Source organism: Pelobates fuscus, chromosome 9, assembly GCF_036172605.1.
Source record: "Pelobates fuscus isolate aPelFus1 chromosome 9, aPelFus1.pri, whole genome shotgun sequence".
Lineage (NCBI taxonomy): Eukaryota > Metazoa > Chordata > Amphibia > Anura > Pelobatidae > Pelobates > Pelobates fuscus.
The window spans coordinates 144,381,158-144,406,953 of NC_086325.1; the positions used below are offsets into that span (position 1 = coordinate 144,381,158).

General features: G+C 43.0%; 1 protein-coding gene across 1 annotated transcript; it reads left to right on the plus strand.

Moving 5' to 3' along the window:
- The first annotated feature begins 554 nt into the window (after nt 1-554).
- On the plus strand, nt 555-24,802 carry TSR2 (TSR2 ribosome maturation factor). The gene is made up of 5 exons (XM_063431443.1): nt 555-660; nt 2,006-2,096; nt 11,420-11,511; nt 12,438-12,605; nt 23,819-24,802. Exons 1-5 carry the CDS (start codon nt 580-582, stop codon nt 23,951-23,953), a joined length of 567 nt encoding a protein of 188 aa, XP_063287513.1. The 5' UTR covers nt 555-579; the 3' UTR covers nt 23,954-24,802.
- The last annotated feature ends 994 nt before the right edge of the window (nt 24,803-25,796 follow it).

Here is a 25,796-nt window from a genome sequence, read left to right on the forward strand (position 1 = left end):
TGATGGTGGGAACCCCGACGCAAGGGGTTTGCAGGGCAGCCGGGCCCCCTGAAGTGACGCGGTATGTGCGCCAGTGCCTTTGGCACTCCAGATGTTATGGACTACATCCCCCATAATGCTCTTACACCCATAATGCTGGCAAAGCATCATGGGAGGTTTAGTCCAAAACATCTGGAGTGCCGAAGGTTGCCTATGCCTGGTAGAGTATACAATTTCCTTTGTCAATCCTCTATTCCTTTCTTGTACTGACTAAAACTCCAGGTCTTATATTAAATTCATGTTCAGTTTAATTGAGAGGAAGCTTTTCCATAACTTTAAAGTGAAGTAAAAACACATCCTCTCATTTTAATATTTCCTTTTAATTCTAGGAGGTTCAGAGACACTTGTATTTTTGCTTCTAATCATATCCTGTTTTCCTGGCGATACAGATATAAAACCATGAAATGTGAAATTAAAATGAAAGCTATTTCTCTCCCAGCAGGGCTCCAGATCGATGTGCTCGGCACTCTCCAAATCGATGTGTTCGGCACTCTTCTCTTTCTATTCCAGCCTTGTAGTCACGTGGGTGTGTAGTGTGTCATGGCGGCGTGCAGTGCAGGTTCACGTGGTCTGTTCGGTGAAGCAGTGCGGGCAGTGTTGGGGAGCTGGCCGGTGCTGCAGGTGATTAATGCGCCCTCTTCCTGCAGGGTGTGAGTGTCAGTGTTTTGCAGCTGTGTGACTCTGCACCATATATGGTGCTGTTTGTAGCCTGCATGGTTTCATAAAGCACACCCTGTTTTATTGGACATTTAGATACTGAATTCAATTATTGAGGTGTTTATAAGTTGCTGGGTAACTGTATTATTACATGGTGTTTGCTAATATAAAGTGTTGTCTAAATAAAATATCCACTAGTGAAAGCTGCTATTTTATAACTTCCCAATTTATTCCTTACCTTTTTTATATTTTTTTTTATTTATTTATTTAATTTTTAATTTTACTGCTTGGGAATTAAAGGAATAATCCAGGCACTATAGCTACCACAGCATGCTGTAGTGGTTATAGTGCCAGGAATAGCCCTAATAGGCTAAGTTGTCAGTTTGACAACTTAGCTGGTGTTTGTTGGGTGCCAGTCACAGTGACAATATAAATCTGCCTACCTCATAAAATGGGCAGGGCCTCTTAACCTATAAATATCTCCTGTCTATAATTGTAAAGCACCGCAGAATATGTTAGAGCTATATAAATATTGATATGTAGTGATTGTACATCAAAGAACACTATAAAAAAAAAAAAAGGACAGAACAAGCTTATTTCAGGCCTTTGCTGCCCGTATGCAATCATTTGTGGGTTGCTCTGCGCATAGCATCCCTGTTTGGCAGGAATGCTTGTCAATCTTATGTAGGTGAGCATCACTGCTAAATCTCTAAATCCTAGTACTGTGTGTGAAGTGTGCACACTGCATATATGAGTCTTCAAAGACATAATTTAATGGACACTATAGGCTCCCAGACCACTTCATTTCAGTGCAGTTGTCGGTGTGCCATGTCCCTGTTGTTTTAACCCTTTAACTGAACGCATTGTCATTCTCCAGTGTTTATGTTCCAGTGTTAAAAATACCTCTAGTGGCTGTCGCAAGAAATAAGAACTACGTTTCCTTATGTATAATCTTCAAGTTGACAAAGGGTGGCACTTTAGTCAAGCTCAATGGCCATTGAAAAATGTGTAATTTGCTTTAATTAGTTCTACTAGCAGCACGGCACACCACTGACACTATGTGCCCACTCTTGTGCAATTGTAAGAGTCAATACAGGTCCATTGGAAACCTTGGGTGTGGCATGGCAGGACTAGCACAGCTTTGGAAAAGATAAGTTGGACTGGTCAAGAGTCTGAAAATGGTGTTGGTGACAGGGCTATAGGGGGACACATTCATTAATGGTCATGTAGAAGTGTCATGGACATGTGAGAATTTGATGGCCTGAACTTTGTGCACACTGACCTATAATCCCAATTCTCCTGTTTACAGATAGCTGTGGAAAATGGATTTGGAGGTGCCCACAGCCAGGAAAAAGCAGAGTGGATGGTGGGAGCAGTGCAACAGTATTTCCAGACTAATTGTAAGTGACTATGGTGATTGTTAACACGTTCATTAAAAGTTAATATAGTTTCCGAAGGGGAAGGCAGTCTGGGGTTGGCTTCTCAGGTTAAAAAAATATTCAAATGATAATCAGTGAACTGTAGAATCATGCACTGACTTCAATACATTTGAATAGTTTCAAATAACTGGTAGTTCAGCAAAAGTGGGCAAGTTACAAGTAGACTGTGTGCACAATATTTGACACTACAGGTACTGTGGACCACGACTCCTAATATACCCCATTAACCTGCTGGTGCATGATTTATCTTAGAAGAGAGAGTGACAGTGGAATACCACTTTGTTTACACAAGTACATTCTTGTAGGAATGAATAGATTCTTTACTACAGTTTACAAGTTAATAGATCCAGTACTACAATCTTGTAGACTTTCATGGACCTACATGATCGTCAAATTTGACAATCTCAGCCAATCCAATGCTTTCCCATAGGGAAGCATTTAGAGGATCTATACAACGTGTGGCAACGTGCTGCGCAGCGCCAGTCAGCATCTCCTTCTAGAGATGCATTGAATCAAGCATCTCTATGAGGAGCATTCAGTGTCTTCAGGCAGAGCGTGAATGTGTACAGCACTGATCCAGGATGCACATCCAGTGGCCGTCTGAGTGACTGCCAACGGAGGTGTCCCTAGGTAGTAATGTAAACTCTGCCTTTCTTCTGAAAAGGCAGTATTTACATTAAAAAGTCAGCAGAGACTGACTATACACACCCCCTAGAACAACTACCTTAAGCTGTAGTTGAACTGGTGACTATAGTGTCCCTTTAACAGATACCCTACTGCAGGCACATAGACTTTAGAATGTCCCAATTCATATATTTCTATAATTATGTAATTGTAACCCATTTTCTCTTGTTTATCACTATTGAGTGGGTTACATCTCATCACGAATGCCGCTGTGCATCTCTTATGTTAGGTATGTTCTAAATCAGATGTTGATGTGTGGCTTTGAAATCTGTCATCATACTTACTATAATTCAGTATGGGAGATAAGACACGTATGTTAAAGAAAACACAATCTTTTTTTTGATAAACATCCACACACAACCATGTGCATGAGTTATGGACTAAGCAAAGATTAGGAGGACGAAAACATTAAAAAAAAAAATCTTTATTTTGTCGTGCATGGAGAATACATGAGGCAAGCAATGTCACAACAGCTGTTGCTAGCATATTTATCAACATTCAGAGACAATTGTGGGCATCCAGTAACATTGCACATTTTATATTCTTTAATTACATTATAGGAGCTATAATCAGGAAACAGCCAGTGAGTCCTGTGTTGATGTAGTAAGAGTGTTAGTTGCCAGTTTAGGTTATGATCACAAAGGTGTATACCCCTTGCCCAGAGACTGTATTTTAGTGGGGCCAATCATTAGCTGGCAGGCGGTGTGGGGGTAGTGAAAGAGAATCTAGTTTGGCTCCCCGGCATTAAGATGCGTTTAGCATTCGTCGCTTAGTGTTAAAGCTTCTGCTTGTTGTGAGCTGCTTGTGGAATAGCAGAATATTAGTCTAATAAACTTTGCAACGGTAATAAACATGTTGAGTGATAATGGTGGAATTGAAAGTCCCCTTGAGTGAGCCAGCCTCTGTTTCCTCAGGTGGGTGGTCTGACAGGTGAAGCTCTTGGAGTAAATTCCCGAATGGTGGCCGGGTACAGCCAGGAGAGGCCTGTTCCAGTTGTCGGTGAGGCATGGATTTTAGGTGTGATACCAGCTCCTGAGAGCCCTGTGCTCTGTAGAAAGTCCCGTTGTGTGTAAACAATATAGCTCATGGTGCCCCTCATCTGTAGGGAATCTCTCTGGCGCGAAGGTGTTGCAGGAGTGGTTGCAGTGATTTACGCCAGGTTAGGGTGCTCTTGGTGAGGTCTGGGCATACTGTTAGCAAGGAGCCCTTAAAGAGCAGGGGAGTTTTCCCTCCCAGAGCAGCCAGGAGTAAGGCTTTATCCAAGAGGGCTTAGATTCCATTACATCTAACTGACCCCTTACTCACCCTCAAATGCCCCTAAGCCCCCCATATTACCTATTTTTATCTTTATTTTCTGCCCGATCTGTATTCTGGGCACCGCCATCTTTGTGTGGGTAGATGAAGTCGCGTCATCTGCCCACAGTAGATAGCACTATGAAATTCCCACACATGCCCAATTAAAGGGACTCTCCAGTGCCTGGAAAACAATCTGTTTTCCTGGCACTGCAGGTCCCCTCTCCCTCCCACCTCCCATCCCCGGTTGCTGAAGGGGTCAAAACCCTTCAGTGACTTACCAGAGGCAGCAACGATGTCCCTCGGCACTGCTTCTTGGTCCGCCCACGCTCCTCCCTGTCACCTGGCCGGAGAGACTGCTCATGCCCGCCGGCGGGGGAGACCTAATGCGCATGCGTGGCAATGCCGCGCACGTGCATTAGACCTCCCCATAGGAAAGCATTGAAAATGCTTTCCTATGGGGATTTTAGCGACGCTGGAGGACCTCACATAGCGTGAGGACGTCCAGCGACGCTATAGCACAAAATCTGTGCTATAATCCCGTAAGTGCCCTCTAGTGGCTGTATAGTAGACAGCCACTAGAGGAGGAGTCAACCCTGCAAGGTAATTATTATTGCAGTTTTTAAAAACTGCAATAATGACAGTTGCAGGGTTAAGGGTAGTGGGAGTTGGCACCCAGACCACTCCAATGGGCAGAAGTGGTCTGAGTGCCTGGAGTGTCCCTTTAAACACTTGGGCATGCGAATGGGAATTTCATCTATTCATTCATTCGTCAGAAAGACGAATGAATTACTAGAAATTTCAGACGAACAAACAAACACTGAATATCAATGTTTGTTCAGTTTATTACAAGGAGGGAGCTACCGGCGCGCAGCTCCCTCCTTGTAATATGTAACTATAGAAGCGGCAGGGAGCAGTGCTCCCCGCCACTTCCTAAGCCCCCCCATGACCTCTGAGCAGTGGGTGGGGGCCCTAAATAACAATAAGGGGGGACGACCTACTAACCTCACCCCCTCCCGGCAGGGGCCCTAAGTGAAAATTAAATGAAGATCCCCCCCCCCCTCCCCCCCTTCCAAGGTGACTAGGGGTCCCCAAGCCCCTAGTCACCCCCCGCCTCTCCCCCCCCCCCCCCAAAGAAAAAAAAATCCCCTACCTACCATCTCACCCTAAAAATAGTAAGGGGGGAATAAAATAACTAACCTGTAAAGAAAAAAAAAACTTACCATTTGATGTCTTCATTTTTCAGCCCCAAAAAAGGCCAAATAAAAAACCATCATACCCGTCGAACTTAAATAAAAAACCTGACGAAAAAGAAAAAAATCGAAGCTAAAAAAATTAATCCATCTTCACCCGGCGAGGGCACGGCACAGACTTAGCTCCGCAGGGCGGGGAAAGACTTAGAAAGCTTTGCCCCACCCTGCAATTAGGCTCAGAGCACTCTGATTAGATGGCTTGAAATCCATCCAATCAGAGTTCTGTGTCATTTTACACATGCAACCCTTCCTGCAACACCTGCGAAATAAAGAAATACCTTACAGATGGAGAACCTCACGAGCGCTCCTCTTCTCTCACGGAGGGACTGCCCACAGAGTGAACAGCTCCCAAGAGCTTGAAGCCCTGCTAACCACCTTGGGACTCCTGACAACACCGACCCAACAGGGTTTAAGCATGTCACAGCTGAATCCAGCCAACCTGCCGGAGTTTACTCCCCGACTATCACAGCGAGCGCAATGGGCCAACGCACCAACACGAGGAACTTATCCCAGGGGCGAAACACCGCTTGTCCCTTCTAAGGGATTGAGTTTCCACCAATACCTACCGTTATTCTTCACCACTGTTTGAGACACCTCATTTTCTGTTCAGCTCTACTTTTCATTTTTTATTTATTTTACACATACTATTCCTTTATCTATATTGCTGTACCTCTAGCAACATTAGCTATATTAACTATGTAAGATATGGTTTACACGCTCTGTCCTGGCCAGTTGCTCAACATAGCTTATACACTGTGTGCACTAACTATGCAGGACAGCTGCTACCCCTATGAAAAAGGATTCCTGTAACTCCCTAACCCCCTGTCAGCTGTCAACTCTATATAATGAGCCACATAGTTACATAAGTTGGGGGTGCATCCCTCAGTGGGTTAAATGCTAATGCATAGCAATGCTCGATAGCCTTTACCCGTGAAGCCAATGAGGTTGCACGGGATACATACTTAGGCTCAATTATTGTTTCAGTTAAAAAATAAAAAATAAAAATGCTCATGCTGCATGCAGTCTCTTATATCGTGATTTACTCTGTCTGTGGAGCTCACGCACCTCTGTTTATTTGATGACTTCTGTATACTCCATTTTGCTTGATTCATGTGCAACATGAAAAAAATAGAGTTTAGAAAAACAAAAAGGGACTGTGACTTCCCAGAAATGTTAATATTATCTTAACTTATCCATATACTGAACAAATATTTATTTCTCAATGTGTGACAAAATAACATTTAACCCCTTAAGGACACACGACATGTGTGACACGTCATGATTCCATTTTATTGCAGAAGTTTGGTCCTTAAGGGGTTAAGCCACAACTTTATCCTTCAATTGGGAGCCTCCATCATAACTCCCTGTCAATCATGGTTGCAAATTGTAGGCTATGCTAGCTTTAGTGTATCTTTCATTTAAAAAATTTACAGGAGGGCTTCATATTTAGCTTAACTTCCTTTACTGTACTCCCAACAGCAAAGCATTTACTCAGTAACATGAAAACCAATCATGAAACCGTAATCCCAACCAATAGATATGCCCACTGAACCTCATCCGCTTTCGATGAGAAGTAACAGTCCACGCAAATGACCGAAAAACCCCCCCCAATAAATAAATTAAGAATCTACTGCAAGCCTTGTAGAATACGATTCATCCACTCATAAACACCGACGCAAATGATGACACTGAAAAACAAGGACTGAATCCGTAGAAAATGACTAGTAAAATATTTAAGGGCAATGTAAATACAATACATGAAACTGATTTAAGAATAAATTCACATATAGAATATGAAAAACCTAAAAGACTTACCATACCATTAAGGAAGTGTTAGGAGGGAAAATATTTGTCTCCTGTCATTATTAAAGTTAAGATTATAGATACACTAATGCTAGCACAATTTACAATTTTATTACATGAAAAAAGGCTTCATATTTTGCTTTTTTTTTTTAAATTCTTTATTTTTTTTTATCTTGACAAGATAAGCATGCAGATAATAGGCATATATGGCTTATGCAAAAGCCCAACATTGTGCAACTTGTTTACACATGTTTATACAGTGTCCTTATACATTAGGTACAAAGACCGGCACTTATGACTGTAAGCTTATTTGGCTACTAGTCAAGGATTTTTATTATTTTCTGTTTTTTTTTTTTTCATATTTTGCTTTTTTAACACTACGATAATGCAACAAAAGCATGTGAAATTGGACAAAATGAAAATGTATGAAAATTGTCTTCATACTGGGCCAGTCCGTGGACAGAAGTCTATTGGAAATATTGGGTCCTAAAATAAAGACTGCCCCATGCACCAAATGAAGAATCCATGCTGGATAAAATCCATCAAATTCAGTAGCTAGAGTCGTCATAGAAGCAGGTTTATAGGGTTTGACATAGGAAATGAAATGTTCTTAAAAATATGTATGATTAAGTCAAAGTCGAATAGTTTAAAACATTTAGGCTGCGGAGGATGTGATAAAGGTATATCCCACATGAGTCTCCTAACAAGAGGGACCTTACCGATCGGGATCCCAGAAGCTGTAATATAAGCTGCCGAGATCGGAGAACCAATGACATTAATAGTTTGGTAAGGTCTACACATAGAAAACAAAGCAGAAAGAACATTTAAAATGGACTGCATAGGAGCCGTGAAGGGATTGAGGTCCCTTTCCAAGCATCACCTGGTGCAGGAATGCCAAGCAGAAAGGTAGCATTGTCTGTTACCTGGTGCCCAGGAGTCCTCAGTCCCTCGACATTCCAGGATCCCCTGGAAACGTCCAAGCCACCAGATGTGGATGGTCTTGGAGGCCAAAAAGTGTGAGGGTTTCCCTTGAGCATTGGGGATGTCAAAATCCAGAGAGAGTTCATGAAGGACATTTCCAGCAAAACAGGGAGCCAGGGTTGACTCTGCCAGAAGGGGGGGTGATGAGCACTAGTGATATTTTCTGATTCTGTATCTTTTGAAGCACTCTCGCTATCATGGTAAACAGTGGGAATGCCTATGCTCCTTGAGCCTGCCACATTTGAAGAAAGTAGCCCACTGTAGAATTGACTGAGTTGTCGATAGTTCCGAGATGAAAAAAAGAACCACTGTAAAAGGTCCTCTTGTGGATTGAAGGATCATACAGAAAACCTTGTCCAACATCCAGTCGCTGGAGTGCCTCCAAAATCAATCTGCTGACAGATTGAATATGCCTGGAAGGTACTCGACTTGCGGGGAGATGTTGCGTTGAAAGCAAAATTGTTAGATATCTTTTGAGGTTTCCGATAGCGTTACGAACCTTGCTCCACCTAGGCGGTTGATGTTCTGTACCGTCGATATATTGTCCATCTGTAGTAGGATGCACCAATCGCCTTGTCACTTGCTAAACTGTGGATCGCAAAATAATCCTCAATCTGCTCTAGTTGATGGGTAATGTGCATTCGTACGTCGTACTCGAAATAAAGAGAGGGAGTTTCAGTGGGCATGTCTATTTGTTGGGATTACTGTTTCTTGATTGGTTCTTTTGTTACAGAGTAAATACTTTGCTGCTGGGCGTACAGTAAAGGAAATTAAGCAAAATATGAAGTCTCCAGTCTAGGGATCGACCGATATTGATTTTTTTTTAGAGCCGATACCGATATCCTGTGAACTTTCAGGCCGATAGACGATATAATTTGCCGATATTCTGTACATTTACCATTTTGGAAAATAAAAAACTATTTCTAAAGGTAAATGCACAAAATATACATGCCTCGTGTAGTGGATGCAGTGTGTTTAGACAGGGGAGCTGTGTATGTGTGTGTAGTGGATGCAGTGTTTGTGCAGTGTGTGTAGTGGATGCAGTGTGTGTTTGTATAGTGTGTGTATAGTGTGTGTGTATATAATGCAGTGTGTGTTTGTATAGTGTGTGTGTATATAATGCAGTGTGTGTTTGTATAGTGTGTGTGTGTGTATATAATGCAGTGTGTTTGTGTAGTGTGCATTATATATACACACACTATACAAACACACTGCATTATATATACACACTCACTATACAAACACACTGAATTATATACACAGTGTGTTTGTGTAGTGTATGTGTATAATAATAGTGTGTGTGTGTGAGGGGGCATTTTTTATTAAAACATTTTTTTTAATTTTTATATTAAATTATTATTATTTTTTTTATATATTTAATTATTATTATTTATTTTTTGTTGTCCCCCCCTGCCTGCTTGTTGCCTTGCCAGGGAGGGGGGATATGTTAATCCCTGGTGGTCCAGTGGCATTGGCTTAGCTGGGGGAGGGAAGTGTTGTGGGCAGCAAGCGTTTACTCACCTCCCAGCAGCTCCTCCAGCTCCCCAGTGTAAATCTCGCGAGACCCGCGGCCGTCTGGCCGCGGGTCTCGCGAGATTTACACTGGGGAGCTGGAGGAGCTGCTGGGAGGTGAGTAAACGCTTGCTGCCCCCCCGCCCCACCCCCCAGGACCGCCGGGCTTGTAATACCTGGGAGGTATTATCGTCAATATCGGTATCCCTATTGGCCGATACCGATATTGCCGAAAATACCGAATATCGGCCGATTATATCGGTAAAACCGATAATCGGTCGATCCCTACTCCAGTCATGTAATACAAGAGTAAAAAATAATAGAGTAAACATACAGGGAAAAGGAGAAAAGAATCCATGCCATTTCTCCTCTTCATTTGCAATGTTTGCCTTGTCTGAACTGGAGTATCTCATTTGCTAAATATTTAGCATGAAATTAAAAGAAATGGGAAAAAAGCTGTTCGCAGAAGTTATGTGATTTATCAGTTTTATTCCATGGTGTAAATTTTAGAAAAGTGAGTTTCACTTTAAAGGGACACTATAGTCACCTGAACAACTTTAGTTTAATGAAGCAGTTTTGGTGTATAGAACACGCCCCTGCAGCAGCCTCACTGCTCAATCCTCTGCCATTTAGGAGTTAAATCCCTTTGTTTATGAACCCTAGTCACACTTGTCACGATTCTGGGAACCAAAACACGCTAACATACACACAAAAAAGGTGCAGTACCGGACCTTAGAGTGGCCGGGCTAAGCACAGAAAGAATAGTCAGGAGACAAGCCGAGTAAGGGGAACCAGAAGACAGAATAACGAGAGACAAGCCGAGGTCAAAGGGTAGGAGAAAGTCGCAAAGTCGGATACACAAGCCAGAGAGTACGTAACCAGAGAGAAACACAAGTTCAGTAGCAATACTAGCAAGCAAAGACCACAACAGGGCAGAGAGAGACAGGAAAGGTAAGTATTTAAACCCATAGGTTAATTCTGATTGGATAATTTCCAATCAGAATTAACAATCACACGTGGGAGATATTTATACCTCCCACTGTGATTGAGGCACTGTGCCTTTAACGCCGGGTCAGGTGGCTGACCCCGGCGTTTACAAAACTGGGCGGTCTCCCAGCGTGCGGCGTCATGCATGCTGCCACTGGGGGACGGAGAGGAAGACGCGGACGGCATCCGAGGATGGGAGGATGCCGCCTGCCGAGCGTACGCCGGGAAGGGGACCGCGAACGGCTGGAGGGTGAGTGCCGTGAGCGGACTGCAGCCTCCCCTCACAGCCGCCCGCAGGATCCTGACAACACCTCCCTGAATGTGACTTGCACAGCCTTCCATAAACACTTCCTGCAAAGAGAGCCCTATTAAGTTCTGTTTAATTAAGATTTTCTTATCCCCTACTATGTTAATAGCTTGCTAGACCCTGCAAGAGCCTCCTGTATGTGATTAAAGTTCAATTTAGAGATTGAGATACAATTATTTAAGGTAAATTACATCTGTTTGAAAGTGAAACCAGTTTTGTTTTTTCATGCAGGCTCTGTCAATCATAGCCAGGGGAGGTGTGGCTAGGGCTGCATAAACAGAAACAAAGTGATTTAACTCCTAAATGACAGTGAATTGAGCAGTGAAATTGCAGGGGAATGATCTATACAGTAAAACTGCTTTATTTAGCTAAAGTAATTTAGGTGACTATAGTGTTCCTTTAACTGGATTTTGTTTCTGATTCTCGTTTCACACTTATCTCTCTCTCTTCTATTTCTCCCCAAGCTGACCTTGAGCAATACGAGGTGGAGGAAACACTCTTGGGGATGATGAACGATGAGTTTGACACACTTGTTGAAGATGGGAGCCACTCTTTGGTAAATATCGTATACGATCATTTCTTGGGGGAGGAGGCAGTAATTGTGAGATATTCGGGTAATTGAAAGGGAGAACTTGGAAATCAATGCATGTATGAAAACAAAATAGCACAAAAACCATAGCTGGTCATGTTGACAAATATAATATAGTTCAGAGCTGTTTCTAATTACTCCCATTATAGAAATAAAATTAAATATAAAAGCACATGATAACATAGTGTAATATGTATAAACAATAACCTCAGTGAATTATCTCTAAACTCACATGTTCTTGAGCCTAAATTTTACTGACTCGAGTTTATAGGCAGAAGATTCTTGTCGAAACGCGTTGTGCTAAGTTGCTGGTTTTAACGTGTGATTTAATGTAGTTGTGGTACTGCTTCGTTCAGTCTTACATGTAATACTCTTTTTATCTAATAAAGTTATCTATATTTTATTCTGCTTGCTGGTGTTTCCATTTATTTGCAGAACTTCTATCGGAAGATTGGCAGTTCTGTTCAATATCCAGGAGGATTCTCCTCTATGCCCTTATACTTGAGTCGGTATATTTAGGCTCAAGGAAGTGTGAGTTTGCCATTTTAGAAATAATTCTGATAATTTTTTTTTATACACATTACGCCATATTATCGTACGTATTTTAATGAATAAATTAGATTTATTTCCCATCAAGTGGGTAATTAAATAAAATGCGTTTGTACATCTTTATTTAGTGTGCGCCAGTCACCTATTGGTGTTTGTCCGTAGATGGTCATGTTAACTACCAGCAGCACTGTTAGGTCAGCATATAAAACTTGTCTCTGTGGGGGAAAAAAAGTGAATTTTCTTAAAGGAAAACTGTCACACCTGATTTGTCTGCTCGGAAGACGTATTTGGCATTCTTTGTGACTGTGTACTTACCGGTTCATTTCTCTGTCTGGGCCCTGCAGATTGCTCAGCAGCTCTGCGTGCTCTACTCACAGAGCCAGCGTGGGGATACAGCGGTCGTGAGAGAAAAGATCGCTCAGTTGAGTCAGAAAAAGTACAACGTCAAAGCCAACGTCCAGGAAGCAAAGGCTAGTGACGAAGAGGATGAAAGTAGTGAAGATGAAGCTGAGGTAAGTGTGTGTCAGTGAGCAAAGTAAAGTCAGCTATACCTGTGAAACATGCCTATCGTTACATCTTCTGCTTCAGGAAGTCTGGATCTTAAAGCTGACAAGAGAGTGGCCATTTCTTTCTTTTTATTTGCCCATTTTCTGATTACCGACCATGACTTGTATTTAACCCCTTAAGGACCAAACTTCTGGAATAAAAGGGAATCATGACATGTCACACATGTCATGTGTCCTTAAGGGGTTAAACTGGTTTCTGATTGGCTGCTGATTGTTCTGTTTTGATATATAAATTTTTTTTCTGTCTCTCCCTATAAATCACATTATTTGGTTTCTCTCAAATGCAAAACTTCTTCTAACCTTTTCACACTTTTTGAATTTGTCTACAAACCCCCCAACCCCATAATTTTTTTTATTAGCAGAATTTATATGTGTGGTAGTTCAGCTTTTCCCAAAACGCCAAATAGCTACCATTTTAACTTTCATTTGTGTCATCCAATACCCCTGATACAGACCAAGGGAAATGCACCCATAATTCTAAACACACTAATGTAGTCATTCTGAATACACCAGCTCCCGTTAAATGGGCACTCCTGGCACCATAGCAATTTCAGTGATGTTATGATGATAATCCCCAGACTCTATATTGCCTTAAGAGGTCAAACTGTTAAAAGTTTAACCCTAGAGGGTGGTGCTGTGATAAATCTCCTCACTAGTCTATTTATATTGCTGGTTGTCTCATCTTTTACGGTACTTTTTAAGAGACTGGTGGTAACTTACCCAATCTTCAACCCGGCTGGTACAGCATAGAGTGATTGGCTACCATATTCTCTGGTGACAAGCGTTCTTCACTCGAAATAGTGAGGCCTAGTGCGCGCAGTGGAGAGGAGATGTAGCCAATCACCCAGCCCAGAGAGATCTGAGCCAACGTGGCAACACACTGGTGCCCCTTCCCTCCACTTTGGATCAGCAGGGGTTATCCTGGGGACGTGATGCTATTCAATTAGAGGTACTCAACAAAGCGTCAGGGGAGATGCACTCCACAATATCTGGAGTGCAGAAGATTGCCTACCCCTGATCTTTTGTGTAGATTTTTTATGATTTCACTTCTAGTGCAAAGCTCATCCTCTGTTAATTGACATGTTGAAATCAAGGCTTTACATTTCGTCGGGGGTATGCAGAATTCCTGACAGATAATCCGCGTGTGGAATTTTTTTCTTTATGGTCATATTAAAAACCTTTTTGTTTTCTTCAGTTTGGGAAACGTAACTACATTGGGAAATGGGATATCCCACCCCGATGAGTTAATATCGATTTCCTTTTCCCAATTCAAATACCGGATAACAGGCATATATTTTCACAAACAATAGGCAGGAAATGACCTTGCACGTGAAAATTTACATCCTAAATAAATTGGCATCCTTCTTTAAACTTGAAATTCCTAACCCGTGAGTAACGTGTAATGCCCACTGTCCTGCGGGAAGGCTGATCTTAAGGGACAATAGTCACCTCAAAACAGTTTAACACAATAATCCTTTCATCAAGTTTTGAAAGGAAATCGTTTTACAAGGCAATGATTATAAAGAAATCCGATCTTGGGATTTGATTTAGCAAACACCGATTAGCAATAAATTGACCACTAGTTGCAAAATGGGGGGGGGGGGGGGGAATTAAGAAGGAGATGGGGGGGGGGGATTAAGAAGAAGGAGGGGGGGATTAAGAAGGAGGTGGGGGGATTAAGAAGAAGGAGGGGTGGGGGGGATTAAGAAGAAGGAGGGGTGGGGGGGATTAAGAAGAAGGAGGGGTGGGGGGATTAAGAAGAAGGAGGGGTGGGGGGGATTAAGAAGAAGGAGGGGTGGGGGGGATTAAGAAGAAGGAGGGGTGGGGGGGAATTAAGAAGAAGGGGGGGGGGATTAAGAAGAACATGCTTCCCTTACACACAGAGAAAAAGACAATGCGTCCTTTGCACACATACACAGAAACACACAATGCAAACCCTTACACACACACACTGCTTCTCTTACATATACACAGAAACACAATGCATTTCTTACACACTTACAGACACACACCTTGCATCCCTTATGCATACAAACACAGATTCACACAATACATCCCTTATACACAAACACACACTGCTTCCACTACAAACAAATACTCTGCATCACCTACACAAACTGGTATCCCTATACACTACATACCATAAGCACAGGGCCGGATTAACATAGGGGCTGATGGAGCTTCAGCTCCAGGCCCAGGCCCATGGAATAGGCCCATTTAAAAAAAAAAAAAAAAAAAAAAAAATTTTTTTTTTTTTTTACACACACTACTCTTAGGTTTGCCACCTGACTGGTATTTTACTGGCACAGCCAGTATTTGAGGCTGCCTGGCCATGCCAGTATTGCAGTAATATCGGCAATACAAATGCAGGTATTTTTCTCAGAATAAATGGAAATTACTCTGCAATACCAGCACTGGCCAGTAGGGGTCACTGTGTGTGGAGAGAGGCAGGGATAGGAAGTTACAGCATAACCCTCCCTGCCTCTCTCTACTACTCACTGATCCGTGGGGGAGCAGCAACACAGCACAGAGTCCAGACAGCAGCTCTACAGCTCAGGTAAGTGAGGGATGGGGGGAAAGGCAGCAGGGACACATTGGGACACTGAGACACTAGGGGACACATGTGGACACTGAGACACTAGGGGACACATGTGGACACTGAGACACTAGGGGACACATGTGGACACTGAGACACTAGGGGACATATGGGGACACTGAGACACTAGGGGACACAGACACTAGGGGACACATGGGGACACAGACACTAGGACACACTGAGACACTAGGACACATGGGGACACAGACACTGGGAGACCTGGAAACACTGAGACACTTGGGGACACTGGAAAACATGGGGGCACTGAGACACTAGGGGACACTGGGACACATGGGGATGCTGAGACACATGGGGACGCTGTGAGACATAGGGACATTGGGAGACACTGAGACATTGGGACACGGAGACACTATGTCCCCATTTCTCCCAGTGTCCCCATGTCCCACATCCAGTGTCGCTAGTGTCTCGGTGTCCCCATGTCTCTGTGTGCCTAGTGTCCCCATGTGTCCCAGTGTCCCCATGTCTATGTCCACAACTGTCCTCATGTCTCCCAGTGTCCCCAAGTGTCTGTCTCCCAGCCAGTGTCCCCTAGTCTCCCAGTGTCTGTGTTCCCATGTCTCTGTCCCTAGTGTCTTAGTGTCCCCAAATGTTTCAGTTTCCCCATGTCTCCCAGTGTCTGTGTTCCTAGTGTCTCAGTGTCTCAGTGTGCCTAGTGTCCCCATGTCTCCCAGTGTCCCTATATGTCCCAGTGTCCCCATGTCTATGTCCAATACTGCCCCCATGTCTCCCAGTATCCCCAAGTGTCTGTCTCCCAGCCAGTGTCCCCTAGTCTCCCAGTGTCTGTGTTCCCATGTCTCTGTGTCCCTAGTGTCTTAGTGTCCCCATGTCTCCCAGTGTCTGTGTCCCTAGTGTCTCAGTGTCCCCATTTCTCCCAGTTTCCCTAAATGTCTCAGTGTCCCCATGTCTCTCAGTGTCCCCGGGTCTCCCAGTGTCCCCATGTCTCCCAGTGTCCCCATGTCTCCCAGTGTCCCCATGTCTCCCAGTGTCCCCATGTCTCCCAGTGTCCCCATGTCTCCCAGTGTCCCCATGTCTCCCAGTGTCCCCATGTCTCCCAGTGTCCCCATGTCTCCCAGTGTCCCCATGTCTCCCAGTGTCCCCATGTCTCCCAGTGTCCCCATGTCTCCCAGTGTCCCCATGTCTCCCAGTGTCCCCATGTCTCCCAGTGTCCCCATGTCTCCCAGTGTCCCCATGTGTCCCCGCGTCTCTCAGTGTCCCTGCGTCTCTCAGTGTCCCCATGTCTAACTGTGTCCCCAGTATCCTAGTGACATGGGGACACACTGAGACATGGGGACACTGGGAGACTGGGTGACATGGGGACACTGACACTGTGATACACTAGGTGACTTGCAAGACTGAGACACTGGGAGCAATCCATCTATACAGCAGAATCAAACTGTGAGTAGTTTGTTGGTGATTTTACAGAATTTTCTCTGATGTCACTCCTTGTGATTATACAAATGATTAAGGCTGGTATTTTTTTTCAAGAAAGGTGGCAACCCTAACTACTCTTCACATACTCTTGCTTAAAGGAGCACTATAGGGTCAGGAACACAATCATGTATTTCTGACCCTATTATGTTAAAACCACCACCCTGGCCCCTTCTTGGCTCCCTAAGTATAGTAAAATATGCTGCTGGGTCTGCATCTGAACTGACTGCTGACATCATCAGAAGTGGTGGTCTGAGCAAATTAGAATACTTCCTCATAGGATTGGCTGATACTGTCAACTAGGCAGATCAGGGGCAGAGCCAGCACAAGCTCAACATAGCCCTGGCCAATCAGCATCTACTCATAAAGATAAATTGAATCAATGCATCTCTATGAGGAAAGTTCAGTGTCTGCATGCAGAGGGTGGAGACACTGAATGGCAGTGCTGCACACTAGGCAGTACTGCCACAGGAAGCACCTCTAGCAGCCATCTAAGGAGTGGCCAGTGGAGTTATTTTCTCTGAAAAGACAGTGTTTATTGCAAAAGGCCTGAATGGAATGATTCTACTAACCAGAACAAATACAATAAGCTGTAGTTCTGGTGACTATAGTGTCCTTTTAAGTTTGGAAGCTTAAGAGGGATGTATGGGAACAAAACTTGTGTGGACTGGCTGACAATAAAATTAGTTTAGGTAATGCAGACGTTGGTCTCTCTAACACTGTGGCATGTCCCCTTTTTCTACACTCACTAGATACACCTTTTCTCTGTCTCAGACTATATACCAGGAACTTTAGCCTGCTAGTGAGAAGATAAGGAGAGAAGTGGACCAGCGAGTGCTAGGGGACAGTCCTTAGAAAGCATGGAGTGAGCGCATCATTAGACGCATTTATGTCAAGCTCAGGGTGCTGCCTGCATAGTATGCCCTTAGTTGGACAGCCTGCAGGATTGGCGGGCAGCCTGACATGCATTCATGCCAGGCTGTCCTTCAAATTCTTTGGACAGACATGCCCCCTTTTTGGGCATGTTCTCCCCTTTTGGCAGGTCTGGTCACGTGAGTCGCACCAGTGGCACACCCTTTTACCCCGCCCATTGACTTCCTGCTTCACTGGACACTGCTGTTAGGGGGTATGGAGTTACTTGAACGATGAAAGCATAAATTAGAGAGAGATTAGCATAGAGTATGTGTTTTCTTATAGCTGCATCCTATGAGTTTCCCTCCAGCACCATCTCCATCAGATACATGACGCTTGGGAGGTATGACCGTTTTAGTGTTTTTGGTCGATAAGATTCTGTAATTAGGCCCATCATAATTGTCAGCACCAGGCCCACTGGGCTCTTAATCCGGCCCTGCATAAGCACACACATTAGATCCTCTACAATAACACCCTACACACTCCACTCCCTGTGAGCGAACTCATGGGTGGAACATTAGGTGGACTTTTAGGTGGGCCTTATGGGCATACTCACCGTCAGGCCCTGGGGCCCAGACCTTGAGCTGTGTAAGGGGCTCCAAAAAAATAGAGCTGCTTCCAATTCTGCTAAAACTTTGAATTTTGTGACCACAGTTACAAGCAGCCTCCAGAGATCCTGTTCTACACCAGACCAGTGGAGCCAAACTGCAGCCCATCATCATCCTCATCTGGTTGTAAGTAGGCAATCTAGTATTTTATTAGTGACACTAATACCGGCTCTGATCCTGGGCAGGTGCACCAGTCTACTGGTGACCCACAGGAGGGGAGTGCACTGATTGCACTGCACTCTCCTCCTGCCCAGATCTGTCTTTACCGCAGTGCAAGTGCCCTCTGCCCCTAATTTACAGTGGCTCACACTCACAACAAGCAGTGCCTGGAGCCCTTTGCAGAGACAGGAACAAAGAGGTTCTGCGGCAGCTAGCCGTCCTGCAAGCATTACATTAAACAGCTGTTCCCCATGCAGCCACAGGTGGCGCTGTGCTGGGAGAATGTGATTACTCTTCACTTCCTCCCAGCCTACAGAGCAGCGCATGGGGGGGAGAGAGAGAGGAGGAGGCATGATTTAATCTTACAACAAATCCACTAAGCAAATCTTTATAAATTTGGGGGGGATCAGCTCTGTTTCCACAGTTTATTGGTGTTTACTCTGTCTGTATTAATATTGAGGGATGTCTAAGTAGTAACATCAGTGCGTGTCAGCAGGGCCAGCCGTTGGGGTGTGCGAGCTGTGCGGTGACGCAGGGTGCCATGACAACAGAGGCACCCGGCGGCCAACAAAGCTCACAAGTTGGGTACACCAGCATATTCAATTTAAACGATTCGCTGGTGGTCCACTAGTGCGCATCAGCAGTAGGTGCAGTCAGATTATATCCTCTCCCTTGTGGTTCCGGCGCTCAGTGAGTCGGAGCACAGGCTCAGAGATTCTCAGCCTGGGCCCTGACAACATTGAAAGTCAGAGCCGTGAAGGAGCGGGTATGGCAAAGAGCTACTGATTAGCATAACATCAATATCCGTTATAAAACCAGGAAAAGGTGGGCATGGATGGTGTAACTGATTTGGTGGTGCAATGGGCCACTTGACTGGTTTTGCTCCCCAGGCCTAAGGCTGCTAGCCCTCCCCTGAATATAGGGCTTTCCTCATATCAGTTTATACACATTGAAATTTGCCAGATTGGTTTGCTGAGCCTATGCTGCCTTTGAAACCCTATGGCATCCCAGGAATGAAAATTGCCACCATCATGGCATACCATTTGTTAAATTAGACAACCCCCCAGGCTATTCAAAATGGGGTCTTTTTAAGTATCCGCTTAATCACAAATCCTGGCCAAAGCTCGTGTTCATAACTGCTCTTTTGTGGGTGATATCAACGTCATTATACATTGTACTGCTGTAACACTCCATTTGTGTTCAGCGATGTCTCATGAGTACAACAGTACCCTCCACGTACAAGTTTTATTGGGTTTTGGAAAGTTACATGGTCAAAAATAGGGCAAATTAAATTCAGGCCCCTCAATATATCTTTAATAATAATAAACAAAACAAAAAAAAAAACCACGCACTTTGAATGAAAAATAGTGTTTAATTTACTTCGATTTGGGGTTTAGTGAATAAACCTGTCATTTAAGAAATAAACATTTTTAGTGTGTTCTGATAGGAGGCAGCCCTATTGAACCAAAAGTAGGTAACCTTCGGCACTCCATATGCTGTGGACTACCTACATTTCCCATAATGCTCCAGCCATAATGCTTGCAAAGCAACAGGGAAGGGTAGTCCACAACATTTTGATTGTCAAAGTTTGCCTACCCCTCCTCTAAGGGATAAACCATTTCACAGTCTTAAATATTACGGCTTTTATTTCGGCATGGTTTTTAGATTACTGGAGGGAGTTTGCGCTTCTTTGACATACTGACAGCTCTTTCAATACATCAAATAGATAACGTATTAATTAAGCAAACAATATATAAGAAGAATTAAACAGGGACTGCAGTTTCCATGACAATCGAAGGAAGTGGCGGAGTATTTCAGCCAATCTCACTAGCAACAGTTTCATGCATGAAATTAATGACTTGATTGATGGAGTTAGACAAATCTTTGTGCCGTATGAAAACCGCATTGATCCATATCCTGTGGCCCTGACACAGATTTAGAGATTAATTACGGTATAGTAAGCATTTTCTTTGTCTATCTAATGTATCTAGCTCGGCATTAGAACCCACAGGCTTTCTAAACACGCATCTCTTATGATTGTATGGTCTTGTGCAGGTTATACAATCTAATAGTGGAGTAGAATATCGGAAAATGTCCTTTTGTGGTTGTCAAAAGATGACTATAGTTAACTTGGCACCACTTACCATTCGGCTATATTATAGTCTGTTGGTGGCTTGTAACGTTTAAAAATACTGGGGCGCGGATTTGTTGAGCTCTGCCTAATCAACCCTTGACTCAACAAGACATCACTCCCTGCCCAAACTATGAACCAAGTACATACATAGATAACTTAGCTTTTTTTTTCCTTTTCTTTCAAAGCCGTCCCAAAATCTTGACATGCTTAATTGCAATCCTTTTCTCTGTACCTCCAGCCGTCAAAAAAAGTGGGGAGGGGGGGATGGAAATTGCAGATATAATCATGACCGAAACACATTTTTTTTTCTATCGCACACTTGTCATTCATCTTTGTCACGCCGTTAGATTTTATCTTATTTTTAGCATTGTATCTAGAATCTCCATAAGTTGCATGATTTACACGATAACTGTGCAGTAGTATAGCCGAGTCAGAACAGACTGTGGAAGAACAGGTGGAAGAGGCGAGGGTAGAAGGCCCTCTGTAGGGAGAGGGGTTTACATGTGTTGACATCACAAAGAAGTGGATTTTAGACTTGGGATCTGTGACAAAGTTTGATTGAGTAAACCTACCGAAGAAAAATGAATCCGAGATCCAGGTTAATTAGAAATCTTTAATTGAATCTTGATTATATTAAAAACCCTAAAGGGGAAATTGCACTTCATTAGAATTTACACCGCTGGAAAATCCCCTGTGACCTGTGTTAAACTTGTTTATCATGAGAAGCTCTGTTTTCTTTTGAATTTATATTAACGATTTGGCAGATGATTTCATAATCCAGTTTTGACAAGACAAAGCCAGGGTAGACATTGCAAATAAAGAAAAATAGAAACATTGTTTAATTTCTCCTCCTCTGTGCTTTCTCTGTACTGACTGCCAGTTGCTAAGGACATATTATAACAACGATTGACAGGGAGCCAAGATGGAGGCGCCCAGTTGCATGATAAAAAGATGTGGATTTCTACATTTAAAGGGACACTACAGTCAACAAACCAACTTTAGCTTAATGAAGCAGTTTTGGTGTATAGATCATGTCCGTGCAGTCTCCCTGCTCAATCTTCTGCTATTTAGGAGGTAAATTACTTTGTTTATGCAACCCTAGTCATGCCTCCCTACATGTAATGTGCACTGCCTACCTTAAACACTTCCTGTAAAGTGAGATATAATGTTTACACTTCCTTTATTGCACTGTCTTTTTAATTTAGAATTTATCATCGCCAGCATTGCTAATAGCTTGCTAGACCTTGCAGGAGCATCCTGAGTGTGATTAGAGTTCAATTTACAGAGTAGGAGTCAAAAACCTTTAGAGTAAGTTACATCTGATTGAGAATGAACCCAGTTTTTTTCTGCCTGGAAACAAGTGATTTAACTCCTAAATGGCAGGGAATTGAGCAGTAAGACTTCGGAGGCATGATCTATACACCAAAACTGCTTGTTTTCGTGAATATAGTGTCCCTTTCATTTTATTTTTCGCACCTCAGAAATAGACATTTGTTAAGTGTGGAAATAAGGAAACATAACATTAAAAATCCTGGGACATGACAGTCCCTTTTTAAAAGGTTACTCCAATCACCATGACAACTTCTGCTTTCTATAGTGGTAGGAGTCTGCAGCTATAAACACTGCATATCTAGAGTTATTGGCAATTGTGTACCAGTAGTAAGTTGCACCACCAGCACACGTGACTTAGGCAACCCATCACTCTGTTCTGGGCTAACTAATGTGCATTCTGTGCATATTTTACGTCTGTCGTCGGCACTCTCTTCACACTGCCGACATACCTAACAGCTCCACCTGCAAGAGAGAAGCTGAGTAAACATTTCCCTATCCCCTCTGCTCTATTTTTTTTATTTCCCCTTCCTCCTCCTTTATTTCCTCCCTTCAGTCACCAGCTTAGAGCACATGTATGCGCTTCGAGACAGTAAAATGGTCCAATCTATGGAAAGCCTTTCACTGTAACTTGGCACGGCTCCCGTGACGTCAGACGGGGGTGCACCAGGGAGCATCACCTGGGGCAGGATTAAGGTGAGTAAATGTTTTTATAAAACACTCTGAGCATTTCTTTTGGGCCTGGGATTTATACAATAATTCCCAATAGGGCATTTTTCTTATAACCACGAAGGTCATCTATTTTGTTAGAGAGATTATTTCTGATGACTGAGCCCTTTTTTTGTGATGTGTGCTTACTATGGGGTGCGTGTAAACCTCTATATAGAGTGTCAACACTTTAGAACTAAAGGAGAACTGACATTTGCTAAATATCCTGTTATGAACCAATACATTCTTAAAAAAAACATTGCTGTGTATGGTTTAAAAAAAAAAAAAATCTTCAGTAAAATGTTGTCAATCACATGGTCAAAATTTCAAGTACTATACTGCTAGAAAAGAGTAAAATTAACTCCTGATTGCAAGCCTGGAGGGTCCAGGGCTGAATTTACAATGAGTAGTAATAGAGTGTACATTTTGACCCCTGTATGTTACAGCGCAGTAAGGTATACATAGCCAGCCGATTGTCTTACTGGCAGCTAATGAAATCACTTCTCCATTTGCTAGTTTCATTTTGGTTAATTCACTAATGATCCTAAAATAAAGTGTTTGAATATTCAGGGTGAGAATTTTGCGTTCTTCCTTTGTATTGGTGTATTGGCATCAGGCGTGTGTTAGTACACATAATATATTGCCCAGTCCAATTCAATTATAAGGGAGCTGTAGAGATTTTCTCATTTGAATAGTTTTGCGATGGGCCTACAATTGTTTTTCAAAGTGGTTCTCTTCACCATTTATGTGTAAATGGTCAACTCTCCTTCCAGTAACTTTAAAAACCTCCTTTCTTTAGCAAATTTCTAGATATTTTAGTGGTTGCAGTCTGTGCCATGGGCTGTGTGTCAATGGCCCAGCATACAGCCATTCTGTAGTGTGTGTGTGTGTGTGTGTGTGTGTGTGTGTGTGTATATATATTAAAAAAAATTTTTTTTAATTGATTTGAAGGGATATATGTGCATTTTCTAGAACCAATGTACTTGTCCGCGGATTAAAAGTGCATGTTAAAGAAACACAGAGGTTTTATGCCAGTTTCTGTTTTTCTGTACACTGTGCCAACTAAAGTGTTTGATGTCTCTCTCATGGTGGATCTTGTATGGACACACAGAGCATGTGGAGATCTTTCTCTCACTGAAGTTTCGAAATTTGCAGCTTATAACTTCCAACAGAGCATGGTCTCCCATTGTGATCGAGTGTCTGCTTGATGGGATATTGCATTTTCGCTCTTATAATAAATTTTTCCTTTTACCTCTTAATACAGGACATGGATTGTGAGGCCACAGCGAGCAGCTCGTCTTCTGCACCCAGTGTTTCAGTGCCGGAGGTAACCAGGAATGACCAAGAGGAGGAAGAGGAGGTAGATGGGTGGACAGTTGTGCGACGGAAAAAAAAATGAACCCTATGGTTTTAACCGGGAGCTTCCTAGGAATCGCAGCTAGAGGGTGCCCTTTTGCCCACCATGGAACACAGGGACTATTTAACTCTGTAGGAGAGTCTACGGGAAATGCTTGGAACCCTGTATAACCAACCGCCTTTTCACTTTAGCAACCTGGGACTCTTTGAAGAGCCTTTTGCAGACGTCAACATTTTTGTGTGTGTGTTTTTCTGTTTTTAATTGTGGTCAAGTGATGTGCTCCATCACCAGGTCACATGTCTGAATGTCTCGACCTTCTGGGCAGTGTGCAACGATGCTGGGCAGTGTGACCTATTCAGATCTTTCTTTTCCTTATTTTGCATTTGGGGTGGCTATGCATTCGGTTGCTTTCGTACTTACAGAGATGGGTTTTTCCACCCTGCTACACACTTCTCATTAATATGAACTTCCTCTCTTAAAATGTGTATCCAATGTGTAAACCTTTCTTTTTTTAAGAATTTCACAAAACATGAACAACTTCTAAAGTAAGTGAATATGCCCATCAGATAATTCATGTAAGAGAATGTGTCAAACTGTTGTGTCCCCAGTTCCTGTCTGTGCCGGAGATGCACCAATAATAATGGTCTATGTGTGATGGGCTAAATATTGTATTGTGAAATTGGATAAACTACATTTTGAGGTCAGTGACAGGAAACACGATGCAAATCTTGTGTCGTGGTTTCAGGTTTCTGCACCGAGAGGATGTCATGTTACTGGAGGTTGAGGAGGATGTTCTAAACTAAAGTGTTTTTTCAAAAGAAGATACATGCCAATATGGTGCTGACGTGCTTTGTACAGTTTGGTAAAATAAACAGTATGGCTGACGTTTTACATGCTCTTGTGTAATATTTTTTTTCTCTTAATTGTAATTATTTAGCATATATGTTTTTTGTTTTCCTTTTCTGTGTCGTGCTAGTTTAAGATATTAAAGTCACCATTTCGGGATACTGTCCTGCTGTCACAGGCTTTGAAATATTCTGGAAAGCAAACACAACAGATAAACTTGCATTGTGCAGAGTAACTTCTGACGGCACTGAGCATGTGGCCAGAGGTCATTAGAAATGCTCAGCACATGGTATGCTTTGAGTAAGGCTAGTAACAGACTCTGTAAATCATCTGGCATGCGTGTCAGGCTGAGATGCCCTCTTTTCAGCCCACATGCCCAATTTTCAGGCAAGTCTGCCGATTTCAGAGTGGACATTTCCCTCATCTGTTCATCGCTCGTCACTTCCTACAAACCATTCTGTGTCTGTCTATCCTTGGCAATATCGGGATTATCCATTCACTGCATGCCACGCAGTAAAAGGAAATTTTGAAATCTGAGATAAATTGCATTTGCATGGTTGATCCTGTCATGCATTGGTGAATAAATGAGAAAGTATAAGATAATTGTGTGAGTTCGGAAAACAGTAAAAAAATGTGGTTATGGCCATTTGAATCAATCCATCACTGCTTAAAGGGACTCTCCAGTGCCCGGAAAACAACCAGTTTTCCTTGCACTGCAGGTCCCCTCTATCTCAAAACCCCTTCAGTGACTTACCAGAGGCAGCGACGATGTCCCTCGACGCTGCTTCTTTGTCCGCCCACGCTCCTCCCCGTCACCACGTCAGCTGGCGGGGGAGACCTAATGCACATTAGTGCATGTTAACGACTTGGTATCCTAGAAGAGGTTGGTCAAAGTTTTATATAATGTAATATCTACATAGTTAGGATGCTATGTTGTGTAATAGTTCATTATACATAATGGTTATTTTTTTTTTTTCTTGGAGGGGACAGACACTTTTTTTTTTGTGTGAATCTTTCTTTTATTGAGGCATGTATTCAT